This window comes from Etheostoma cragini, chromosome 7 (assembly GCF_013103735.1).
Source record: "Etheostoma cragini isolate CJK2018 chromosome 7, CSU_Ecrag_1.0, whole genome shotgun sequence".
NCBI lineage: Eukaryota > Metazoa > Chordata > Actinopteri > Perciformes > Percidae > Etheostoma > Etheostoma cragini.
Window position 1 is genome coordinate 20,915,346 of NC_048413.1, and position 13,575 is coordinate 20,928,920.

The window sequence follows — 13,575 nt, forward strand, 5'->3', positions numbered from 1 at the left end:
ATATATATATATATAGATACATGATGGAAGGTTTGAGATTTGGGGGTGCTCCTGGCTGCTCTAGCAAAAATAATGAAATTGAGTTTGTTAAAATGTTAAACTGCTGGTATTTCCTATTTATACATAGAAAAGTCAAAATTGTGGTACTTTTCACTGCAATAAATGTGTCATGCCTTAATGATGTCCAGGGGAAAGGACTAGGAAAAAAATGTGCTTGTGCTGACAGTAGTTTCTGCAAAATACCTAGTTGATCAAAACCCCACCCCTTTTTAAAGGTCATTTATTCACACTGTGTCCCTCAGTATGAGTAAGTGGGATATATTATACAATTTCATGACAATAAAAATACCAAAGAATATGCTGTAAAAGTTAACCAATAACACACAGACAGTGAGAGATGATTGGCTCATTTTACTACACGTCTGAATCCAAATGCATTGTTTGCTACTTTAAATGAGACACTATCTGATCATATGGATGTCATACGAGCATCAGAATTTGTGCACATACATGGTAAAAGCATAATTAACACAACCACGTGCTAACCAGCAATCTGCGCTCAATTACTGTATTATATGAATAACAGTAATCGGCATACTAACGGCAAACATTATGTTCGGCACTTTTTGATTTTCTTTGAAGAAGAAAGTATTTGTTTAAAAGTGGCTTAGGGTGATAACAACAGTGTAGGCAATAATTATGATGTTTGCCTTTGTTTCGGGTGCTGCCTTTGAAAACTGACAATCTGTCTTGCATTTGTTATGCCTGGTGCTTCCAGAGAGAGAAGAGGGAAAAAAAAGAAGTGTTTGCTTGTTCCATTCTCCAGAGAGTCCATGAAGCAAAAAAAAAAAGACACTCGGCCCCACCTCGTGACATGCCGACGCTCCACAGTATGCTCCCGCCTATGGTGTATGCAAACTGTGAATGACGAATACCAAGAGTGCTGTTCCACTGCTCACACAGTAGGCAAGTGCTTGCCAGGGAACATTCAGCAAGCGAGTGGAAATCCTCCAACACATTGATTTCTTTCTTTTTTTTTTTATAGAATTTTTTTTTTATTAAACCAAATAAGGGGACTCATTTTAGTGTGGCATTATTGTTTTGGTCAGTAATGGCTTTAAAGCACATAGTCTTTATTTGTGACCAATTAAAGCTTCTTTAACACAACCTTTACATCTTGTGTGTGTGTGTGTGTGTGTGTGTGTGCTGTCTCCTCAGCTCTGCAACATCATCCCTCCCTCAGACGCTGGGCCTTCGCAGCAGCTTGGAGCTCAGGCTGACCAATCATCAAGCTTTGGCAGTCGTCTTCCAGCTTGAGTATGTCTTCTCTGCTCCAATTGGCCGAGAGACGATGGTAAGAGGGATGCACAAACATACGTACACACACTCAGTCTTAACCCATGCTTAATGTTAATCCGAAACCCATGTCCTAGCCTGAAATTAACCTCTTCATGAAATGAGTAGAAACTAGAATGACCTCTTCACTCAATTCAAACAGGTGTTCACAACAGATGTACCAAAGACATCTGCGCGCGTGCACACACACGCACACACACACACGCACACACACACACACACACACACACACGCACACTCTCTACTGTCCTCTCTTCATCCTGCCTTTTTTCTTTCACCACCTCTTTCTTGTTCTTGGAGTATCACTCCATCCATCTCTGGCCTATGTCTCCCAGAGGAAATTACTTAAGGCCTCCTTGGCCACAAGACCTCTGTAAACAAACAAGAATGAAAGAAGTATAGAAAGAAGGATGTAAGTGTGAGGCAGTAGTAAGGAACCAGAGGTGAGAGAGAGAGAGATTTGATCAGGGCTTTACACACACTTTGATTAAAAAGTGAACACCTTGTCTTACACACCAAAGCGCATTGTGCATGTGTATTTTTTTTTAAAGATTTTTTGGGGGGCTTTTCCCCTTTTTTACAGTTGATGTGGCTGATCTTTAATGCAATATCTACATTTCCCATTATCAGCAACCATTCATCCAGTGTTCCAAATGCTCATTTTGTTTACTAATCTGATATTATTTTAAAAAACTAACTAAGAAAACATTAAACAACCCTTTAGCAATTATGTAAGCACACAATGTAATCTGGAAACTGCTGCCCTGGTTAAAAAAAACAAGGCAACTGATCTCAGCTGGGATTCTGTCTATAATGTAGTCCAATGGAAATGTGTGAGTGACTCCAAACTTTTGACCGGTAGTGTGTGTGTATATGTGTATATATATATATATATATATATATATATATATATATATATATATATATATATATATATATATATATATATATACATACACACACACACACACACACACACACACACACACACACACAATTGTTTTACAATATATACAATTTTCTGTTTTTTCTCCTTTTGGCGATTTCTGTGTTTTATTTCTGCACTCTTGCCTAAACTCTAAGTTGTTGTCCATTATCCCATCCTCTTTCAGTCTCTCTGTTTTCTGATTTTACATGTCTGAAGACATGTACGTCTAAGTTTTAGATAAAAATCAATATCTTTTTTTATAATCGATAATTAGCTCATCAGAATCAAGCATCGAATCGCGATGCGTCTAAGAATCGATTATTTTTATCATCTCTAGTGAAAACGTGTATGTGTTTGCAATAGCTGATGGTGAACAACATGCTTTCAGTCTCTTGGTCAGTTAAAGTTGATTGACCCATTATGTTGGTTTGTTGATGTAATGGGCAGATATTAGGCTTCAAAATCAAAAATGGAATAATGGCCAGTCATTATTGTTCAGTGCTAATTTGATCATTATTGGTAAAATGTAGATTAAGTTATAATTTTTGGTAGAGCATAGCAAGTTTTTTTTTTTTTTGCCAAGAAGCCCAAAAAAGATTTTTGTGAGGACGTTAATGGTCTTTTAGAATAAAGTCAAATGCTTTTCAATCATACTGTTGTGATTGTTCAAACATAAAACGTAAAAATATCAAACTTCAACCCAAAAAAACCTGTCTTTTTACATTACAAAGACCAGTAGCTGGTACCCGGTAAAGACCGACACAGTCAACACACCCCAAGGGAAGTGACTTCCAAATTCGAGCCGCACCACTTAAAAACCGCTCTTGGCATGGATAACCTCAGAAAGACTGCTGTAATTATGTGCGTGGGTGAGTCGTCATCACTTAACGCATGCCAAGGCTGGGCTTTCACTGTGTTACAGCATGTTATACCTTTTACAATCAGGGGCCACCAGATCACCAATTAAAACCTCAGAAAAACAACCATACACTCAGTCATCGGAGCGCCATGGTACATTTGCATTTATGTATTATTCACTCATTTTTACCTTCGCAACCACTTGACAGTTAATCAGTCTGTTTTAAATGGACAGTGTTCCCCTTTTGTTTTTACCGTGGATGAGAATGATTATTACAGGGACTTGTTGACAATATGAATATTGTTCAGAGAAAAAAACAAGAAATTTTTCCACAGCATTAAAAATATCACAGTGCAAGTAATTTGTAGCTCACCATCTTGTTTTGCCTTCAGTTTGTCTATGTAAATGATTTAATTCTTCATGAAAAAACAAGAAAAAACTTGATGTTACCATACCATGATCTGAATTATGAAGACTATCATTTTCCCGAAAAAAAAAAACAATATCTAAAAATTGCAGTAAACACTGCTTTTAGGGAGCCACACAAATGTAGAGAATTATTCAAATTATTCAGCTTGCTTTATTTGTTTTTGCCAACAAACTCCTACACGGCTAGATTGTTGACAAAAACCCTCTCTGGAGGTGTGTGTTTGTACATCTTGCTCAAATACTTAACATTTCTCGGTTATTAAGATAGTTTGTGACTTTGAGAATAAAACAGAGATTTAGAAAAAGATTAAGATTCTACAGGTATGCTAGCAACTCTGTAAGCAACTTGGGTTTGTGGTAATATCATTAGTTTTGCATCAATTTGGTCCCAAACTATGGACATTTATAATTTGACCTGGTGACAATGCTAGATGAAAAGTCAGGGGATCACCAGTCTGACATCCCCATCCCCGGAGCTACGATGCCATGCCAATGTAGCTAAAAATCATCCCTGCGTTCTCGCATTGAAAGCATTTATTTCAGTCGTTGGTTTGTCAGTTAACTATGAGCATACATAGTCTAATGGTGAGTTCACACCACCAACACGAACAACACAAGCAAACCTTTTATGCAACATGATTACATACAAAGTCAATGCAAAGACGTGAATGGACACAAATTTTAGCCAGGCGACGTGAATGATGCGAATGGCGCAACTTCATAAAAAGCATTTTGGTATTATAAGAGCATTTTTTTACGTAACAGCGCTGTTTGTGTGAATGTGTGTGTTAGAGACGAAAATTAAATGATAGTTTATTAATTACACAATATTTGCCTAAACTGATAAAATACTTTTTTCTTTGAAATCCTACATTTTTGACTCTCGATCACAGTTTTTTAACAGTATTCTGAGATTTTTCTGATCATTTTCTGCTGTGTGACCCTGTGTCGAAAAACCAGCTTTGAGACTCCCTTGCATAGCGGAGTCCTGATTGATCCAAACTGCATTTAAAAAATCCACTATTTCCAAGCAAAATATGTTTATTTTGGATAGATGTCGCTTTAGTAAACTATGGTATATTTATTCAGGCAACAAGTGACTTGCTAGATATTTATTGACTTTGACACCAATTATAAAACTGCCACACACCAGAGCGCCTCAGCTGAGATGGAAGGTCTGTAGTTGGAAATCCTGACACTGGTTCTAGTTTACAGATCAAACTGGGCACTGGTCAGCCTCAAGTAGCACTGGAAGCGGTAGTAATCCAGATGTAGTTCCTGGAGAAGATGGTGAAATTAACAGAGCTGTGTACACCTGTGTGCCAACACTTTAATTTCCTTGCGGGAGTCATCTCAAAGGGATTAATAAAGCTAAGTCTAGGCATTTTTCCCCCTATTTGATCTGGGATTTCCACAACAGGTACAAAGCAGCAAAAGTGGTTATTTCCAATATGGTAAATGATGGGAACAAACATTGTTGATATCTATACAGGCGTAACGCAAGGCGAAAATGTTCTTCACATTTGCAGCAGCATTAGCCCTGCTTGCATCCTACTAGCAATTGCACTTGACTGCAATAAGCAGATCGGGGTTTGGCGAAACGTTTGACTCTGCACGAACGCCATCTGTGGGCGGAGATCACGCAGCACATTCTCAAACGATGTGGGCCTTCTCACAGCAGTTTGTGAAATGGGCACGTTGTTTTTAATCTGTTGATTTGTGTATACAGAAACGATTATTCTCTTAATTTCGTGGTGGTCAGCACGTAATGGGAAACATCTATATAGAGTTCGGGTTTTGGAAAATAAGAACGGGTTTTCTAAACAGTACTTTTGACAGTTGATCTATCCCTCCAAATCCTTGGTTTAGACTATATCTCACCAACTTATGGCCAGGTTTTTATGAAATTTGCTATAGATGTTTTTTTCCCCAGGATAGGGGATGGATAAAGGAGGAAGCCTTACGTTTTTGATGACCCCCTGATCTATTCTATTGCCACTATTGGGCCAAAACCTCTAATTGTACACAGATAATATAAACATCTAATGGGCAGATTGTCATTAAATCTTGATCACATTCATGCTTGACAAAGTTTGAACCATTTCCGTTTTGGCCGCTTCATGAGCTCTCCTATTGCCCCTGCCAGCTGTCCAAAAACAAGATATTTCTCAGTATAATTGACAGCTTGAGATGAAATGTTTTAAGAACATTAATACTCCCAATGGGACATATTTTTTTTTTTGCTTTAAATGAAAAATAGCTGAAAAAAACCTGGACTAACCATCAAGCTGATGATCTGTCTAAATCAGCCCAGAATAGCTTGGCACACAGTGTGTGGGTAACAAAAAAAATTCTCCTACCACACTCTTCACCACTTTCGCCTTTTCTGGCATGAATGTTTGATGAGGTGAGAGATATTTAGAAGGAGGAGAGTAATTTCTGTCTGTGTGTGGGAGTTGATTGTGTGTGTTTGTGTGCATATGTTAGTTGTGATTGTTAATCCAGAGACTGATCTGTTTTGGGTGTTGACTGACGAGGGTTTGATGCATAACGCCTCCTGAAGAGTAGCAGCAACACCCAAAGTCTCACCAAACCACTCATTGCATCTTGCTAAAGGCTCCCATATTATCAGCAGATCTCTAAAACAACAGTCTCTGCTTCTTCCACTGCAAGACTTGTGTGATGGGACAATGTACAATTCCATGTATTGTGTCACAGCTGTCAGAGATATGATGTTTTTAGGTGTTATAGCTGAGGTGTGCCTTCAGGCAGCTGCACGCTGCCAACAGCACTTCACAGCATTTGACACCATTTGCAAACCACTGTCTGATTACCACCACAAACGGTTCTGAGCCCTTGTGGAACTATACTGTAACCTGCAAAATCAATCAAGTTGCTTGACCTTTTGAGGCCATTGAGTCAAAAACAAAACATGTCAATACTTTGAATGTGGCTGTCGACAGCAGTGTCTGTATACCTTGTCATGTCCGTCTGGATTTCTATGTGGAGTCATGGTTTTTAAGATAAGAGAGGATGGCAGTGTATGAACTATAGACTATATAAAACAAACCAAATAAAGATACAAAATAGATTCAGCAGAGAGGACAAAAAAAATCGAATTACACCAAAAATGATGTATACAGTGTTTATAAAAGTATGTATACTGTACAAGTAGGGAATAAATTATACTGTATTGGGGAAATAGAACTTGAAGAGCTATATGCAGTACAATATTCTGGGCCAGTGTACATAAATATGATTTATTAATGTAATATACAGTATCTATAAAAAATAGAATCTAACCAATAGTGCATTTTCCTTGGAAAGATTACATATTACAGACGCATCAGTGTCTGTATCTACAGTTTAACATTATATTCTACAATCAAATGTGTAGTAATATAATGGAGTAGAATAGACTTTATGACAAAATGAAATACTCTACTGAAAATTTGCATTTTTAAATTGTTTAAATGCCTTAACATGTTGAATGTTTTGCATTTTTGAATGGCTGTGTATGTCATTAAAAGCGGAAGTTGAAGATATAAGAAGTCGTTATAAAGTTGTACATGAGGTTAAAGCATTGAAACAAGTGGAAGTGCCAGCTCAAACAGAATTACTAAAAAAAAGAAGTAAAAATGTGTTGAAAGGCTTTGAGGTTTACACTCTGAGTGAAGTTTAAGCGTTGAAGGGATTTGAAATGCAAGCAATGAACAGTAATGAAATATAAAACATGTGACATAGATCTATGTACATAGTATAGTAGTATATATCACAGAATCTTAGGATAACTGAATAGCATACAGTATATGATATTATAAAATGGCAAAACCTAAAGATTTTTTAATAATATAAATGGCTTTGTTGTGCAGTCTGTTGGCAGTGGGCACAAACAAATGCCTGAAACACTATGGATTTACCCATGAGTCACACATTGATGCTCTCATTGAGAGTCCTTTACAATGGAGTACTCAACCTTTTTTCTAACCTTTATTTCTCAGAGTGCTCTGCCTCGGACTTTATACATTGCCAGTAGATGGTGCTGCCTAATGCAACTTGAAGGAGCAGCCTCTGCTATGCAGACCTGTGTTAAGGAACATGCCGTCTGCCTTTCTGTTGTTCTTTCCTCTGATTAAATAGAATTATGGCATTTGATATATTTTAAGGGGGCTAAGGTGGGGGAAAAGAGTAAAACAGTTTTGTTGAATTCCCTTTTCTCCTAAAACATAACCGTTGCAATCCAGAGGCAATCACTGGGTGCTCTGAGACTGCCTACAGCTCTAGTCCTCGCTGTCCAGTTTGCTTCTCATAAGACAAAGAGAGTGAATGGCCTCCTTTTACAAAATTGCCCTCATTGCCTTTGGTTATGAAGAAAGAAAAACCATGCTGTGTTGTCATTTGTCCTGGTAATTTAGATTTGAGTTATTATCGGCTTGCTCTTTCTGTCCTGTTTCTCTGTGCCGCATGCTGTCTCTTTGCAGAGCCTTTGAGCGCACTTCTTTCATGCTTCTTAGCGGTAGTCAGAGGGAGGGAGATAACAATTTAAATTAAGGAGACTAGGGAGAGGACAGGAACTAGGAATTTGACTGATAGACTGTTCTCAGAGCCCATCTAGGGTCAACAAACTTCAAATAATCAACTTTTCTTTCAATCAAATGTCCAATACCTTGCTTTTTCTGCTGTTTTGCTATTTCCATCTTTGTCTCTATACTCTCCCTCATCAAGGGCTCCATTTTAGTACCCTGCATCCCTCTTGGTGCTTCACTTGATTGGCTGAACATGCAGAAAAATCTGTCCTCCCATGTCCACTCCAGCCACACTTTTATAAATCATTCTGTCACCTTTTTAAAGAAGAAAAAGGAAGGGAAGGTTAAAGTATGTTCCAGAGTTGTAATTAGCTGCTCTGCTCACCGCTATGCTCAATGTTTATGATGCCCTAAAGTATTAAGATGATGGTAGCCTTAATTCCTTGCATCTCCCACCATGTTATTACTTTTATTGCTTCTTTTTTTATATATTAACTGGATATGATAATATAATATTATAGTTTGACTTAAACATATACTGGTAGTCCAGTCTATCCATATCTTTAATTTAACGATACATACAGTATGACAAAACTTTGACCCTTATCATCACTTTTCTCTCAGTTCCTTGACATACCCATCTATTTCACAAGTAAAAGAATGGTTATCCTCATACTAAATCATGCATGCAGTTATCCACTCAAAAGTGTAAGTGGACGCCTTCAACAGAACATGATTTATTGTTTGAATACTTGGGTCACTGACGACTGAAGCAAGGCAAAGACAGCTCGCTTAATTGTGGTCTGTCAGCACCAATTTAGCCAGCCGTAACGTCGTCTGAGACGTCTCTGGCCTGCTCCTGCCTGCCGATCGCAGCCTCTCGTCAACCACCTGCTCATCAATTGAGCAGTATAATACAGTTGCATACAGCTTAATGCAAGACGATGGGGCTGATTGTTGTCTGTCTTCTTTCACTGACAAGCACTAGCTCATCGCTAATGGAGGGGCCATTCCATGGAAAGTGGAAGCACAACGCGCTGCTGGCCCGCACGGCTTTGTCCTTTTGCCAGGAAACAATTTGTCAGGAGGCGTGACATCTGCAGTCATCCAAAACTCTGACACAGAGAATGAGTGAGTGTCCGTAGGTCACAGCCTCAGAAGGATGAACGCAAAGTAGATATAAGAGAGACTAAGGGAAAGGAAGGGACATGTAGAGAGGAGAAGCTTGGTTTCATCCTCTTACTAACCACCGTTATGCCTCTTAGAGACTGTCCTTTGCTGTTACACCACAGCAAACTTGTGTTGCTGAGAAAGCATGTTGAGGCTTGGGATGTACTAGAATGGGTTCTCCTTTTAAGTAACTGAGCCAGCGCCTCAACCAATAATGAATGTGTCGCAAGCATCATGTTTTCATCTTGTTTCACCTTTGACCCTGACTGGGCCTGGTGAGTGGCAGTCGATTACTGAGCATCTGAGGAAGTGTAACCATTATTGCATGACCTTTAAACATACTCACTGTTTTGCCCTTTTACTGAGCTCTCATCTGGATATATGCAGACGCAGGCCTGAATTTGGCAGCATGCCTATTTGCTTTATCAAATGCTATATAAAGAAATCACGGTCATCAGTAAGGCAAAGATGTTTGTTGTGGTGGATGCCTACAGAACACATTGAGCTGCATTCATGAATGTTATCTTATTTTGTCTGTGGTTTGATGTAAAACTACAAACCAAAAACATCTGTCAGCTGTCAAAGGGGTGCCAGAGAATAATTTCCAAATAACTGAGACTGATGAATGCAGTGGATACAGAACTCATGGAGACATTTTCACATATTCTGAAGTGTGACTGAACAGAGAGATGTATCATGCATCAGGCATGTGACATATATGTATCAGCGCTGGAAAACATTTTTGCAGACAGTGATTTGTTGCATGCAGTGCACCATCTAGAATTAAATAAATCACTGGCTCCTTAGAACACACTGTTAAGGACTAATGGGAATTATAAATAGGCATCTCTAATGTAATATTTTTATAATGGCAATTGTGGTTATTTAATTTATAGAATAAACATCTCTAGAAACCTTAACATGGATTTAGCACTCATAGATTTTGTTCTTAGCTGTCGATATTTTGGTAATTAAGTATTTCTGGATCTTACCACTGTCACTAATTTGTATGTGCATGCAACCTAGTATTTCATGGATGAAGCTTGTGGTATATTGGATACTTTTATTAAATAATAGATTTGGCTTTTATTTAACAAAATTTTAGATTGGTATTTAAACACACAGTTTCTGATTGGAATACATTAGTCAGTGGAAACATTGTAGTCAAAACTCAAAGAAGCAAAGTGGTGGAGTAACTCCAACTTTGTTGTTGTGTTGAAAGTTTAGTGCTGTAGAAATAAACATTATGGTGAGTTCATCATATGAACCATATCAATAATTCTAATTATTGTAAGTGTTTTTTGACTGGCCCTTATTTGTTCAAAATAGGAACATGCAATTTTGTTTTTACTCACAAGTTCATTGAGCCCTGCCCCCTTAGCAACTAGTTGTGACAGTGGTTGACAGAGTTGCAGTTCTCCAATGGTTCTGGATTGGTGTTGTACATCACTTCCAAATGAGCAGTAAGCAGCTAAAACAAGATTAGAATTAGAAGACAAATACTGAGCTACTCGTGGAGTAATTGAAAATTATACTGTAAATTGAATCTACTACATATTATTGACTCTTAACCAATGGCTTTGTGATTGTGGTTAAGAATCTTGGAAGCATGTGTTATGTTTGGTGTCAGACAATCTTTCCATTAGTTGAGATGTACAACAGATATCCCTCTCTTAAAGAAACACGCTGTTTTATTGGGACTTTAGCTTTTTCAACGCATGCCCCAGAGTTAGAGAAGTTCATACATACCCTTCTTATCTCCGTGCGTGTCGTAACTTTCAGACCCACCCACCTCTAGCCTAGCTTACCACAGATGCTGGAGGGAACTGGTTCCAACTAGCTAAAGCTCCCAATAAGTGACAAAATAACCCCAACATGTTCATATTAACACATTGTGGTTTGTATAGTCACAGCATGTACAAATAACAAGGTAACAGGAGACACGGCCATCTTCTAATCGTATACAAACTGGGAACTATCTTACAGAAGCCAAAGCACTGCTACTTGGTGGAGTTATTAGCGTAACACCTGAAAAGCACCGTTGTTACTCTCTACTTCTCACCACGGGGCTTCTAGTGTGCTTTGAGCAGATCACTCCCCTTAAGTAGCAGGTGCTGCATTGCTTCGCCTTCTGAGAATATAGTTGCCAGTTAGTGTGCGGTTAGAATATGGCTGTGTCTCATGTGACCTTGTTATTTATACACACTGTGACTATACAAGTCACAGCATGTAAATAGGAACACGTTGGCGTTATTTTGTCAGTTATTGGGAGCAGTAGGCTAGTTGGAGCCGGTTACCTCCAGCATCTGTGGTGAGCTAGGCTAGCGGTGGGGTGCGTCAGACAGAGTTACAACACACGCGGAAATGAGAAGGGTTTGACTGAACTTATCTAACTCTCGGGGATGCAGTAAATAAGCTAAAGTCCCAATAAGTTGGCGTGTTCCTTTAATTATGTTAATAATTTATTCATTCCCTGCTGGGTCTCGGATGCCACTTCCATGGGATGGAAGGTAAACAAAATGTGGAGCATAAAGCAATGACATGGCCAGCGGCTGGTTTTATTAAAGGCATTGGTGTACAGCTTCTCCTTGCCATTATCTTGTTTGTATTTTAATTGGCTCACCAGAAGGTACATACTGTATAGATTGTTGTGTATTTTCCTGTGACTTCCCTTACGTCTCTGTTTGTGTGTAGTTGTGTGCAGTTTCGTTATTGTGAGCCCCTGGGCTTTAATGATGTTTGCTGAATGAAACGCATCTTGTGATGCTTTCCCACAATAACATGCTCATTAAAATGCTCTCTTTACAATGACACTATCCCCTGACCTTATGAACCCTTCCCTCGGTCTTGGTTTCCTGATTACTTATATTGCATGACATGTGAGCATTGAGTCCTCCCACTGGAGGGGTTAACATCCTCAAAGAAACCAGTTATTATATTGTTTTGTTTGTTTCTCCTCTGAAGTGAAATGTCATACAAATGTTAATGAAATGTTAATCAAACATCTTAAGCACAGTAATCTCATCAGGATTTGGAAGGGGTATTTTTAGCTGTTTTGTGGCCTATTCTTGAGGTCATTCCTCCCTGGAGGCCCCTTTTCCTTTTTCACAATGAGAAGAGAAGTTGAGGATAAGGCATGGGAGGCTACATGCCACAGAGACAATATTTCGCCCGCCTAATTAAAATGAATGTCAGTTCTCCCCCCACTGAGAAGTTCATCAATCTCCCCCTGGATAGGCCCAGAGTGAATCTTACCCTGTCAGTGCCTGCCAGCAGTGCTATCCTTCTCCAGACGGATGCATTGCCCTGGCAGTCAGAGAGGCAGTGACGATGATGTTTGCACATCTAATGGTAGCCATATCGATGGCCTCCTCAGATTGAGGGCTTGCTTTAAATACAGAGCAGTTTCAGCGCGGGCGTGAATGATTTTCATTTAAAACAGCAGTGGTCATTTTGGGACCATTTTTAGCACTTTTAGCTGCCCCCCCTTATATAATATGTTAAATTGGTTGAGCCAAACATGTTAGGGTACATATATTTTTCTTACTGTATTTGCAAAATGTCCCGTCTGATTGCATGTGTAGATCAGATAAACACTGCATACTTCAAGTCTGACAGAAATTTGATATTCTATCATAATGTACTAATGCACTGAAGATGAAAATATCATAACAAGATGAATTTGAGCCTGTATGAATAAGATATTATGTTGACAGACCTGTATGGAAAAGGCAGTCATCGCTGTATAATATGCACCCAATATTATTATTTACTTTCAGAAAGTGATTTGTCATCTTTTGCAATATCATTGTATCCAAGTTATTTTCATCTGAGCGGGCATGCGTAATCTGCTGATTAGGGAATGATAATCATCTCAGGTACTTTTTATTACTGATCCCAGTTAAATGGATCCTTTTTATTTTAAATGAGGAAGCTACTGATGCTGATTCCCAAACCAGGCTTTAATAATATGTAGGTCTGAAGGTGAATGTGTCTATTCTTTAAACTGGAAAAACAAAGAAGTCTCGAATGGTCTGGCCATGCTAATGACTCTGAGAGGCTGTAAGGTTTGAAATGAATGCAAATTATTAGGTGGATAAATGTTGAGACCCATTGTTTGGTCTTTTGCGATTGCTGGTGAAGTAATGGTAAAAATGGCAGTGGTTGTAATGTTAATTAACATGTTTAGCAGGTAATGCTGACTATATTATTATTATATTTAGGATCTTAGTTTAGTGTGTTAGCATACTAAGTACGGATCAGGATTCTAGAATGGCATTTGTTTTGTAGGTTTTTGGTAAGAAACT

At 38.6% G+C, this 13,575-nt stretch overlaps 1 protein-coding gene across 4 annotated transcripts in view; it reads left to right on the forward strand.

The window, feature by feature from the left end:
* nphp4 (nephronophthisis 4) overlaps nucleotides 1-13,575 on the forward strand; it is a 143,056-nt gene that overhangs the window by 51,617 nt on the left and 77,864 nt on the right. For all 4 annotated transcript variants that reach the window (XM_034875512.1, XM_034875515.1, XM_034875513.1 and 1 more), the window contains one exon: nucleotides 1,219-1,354. In XM_034875512.1, the coding sequence (XP_034731403.1) occupies nucleotides 1,219-1,354 (136 nt within the window). The remainder of the gene's footprint in view (nucleotides 1-1,218; nucleotides 1,355-13,575) is intronic.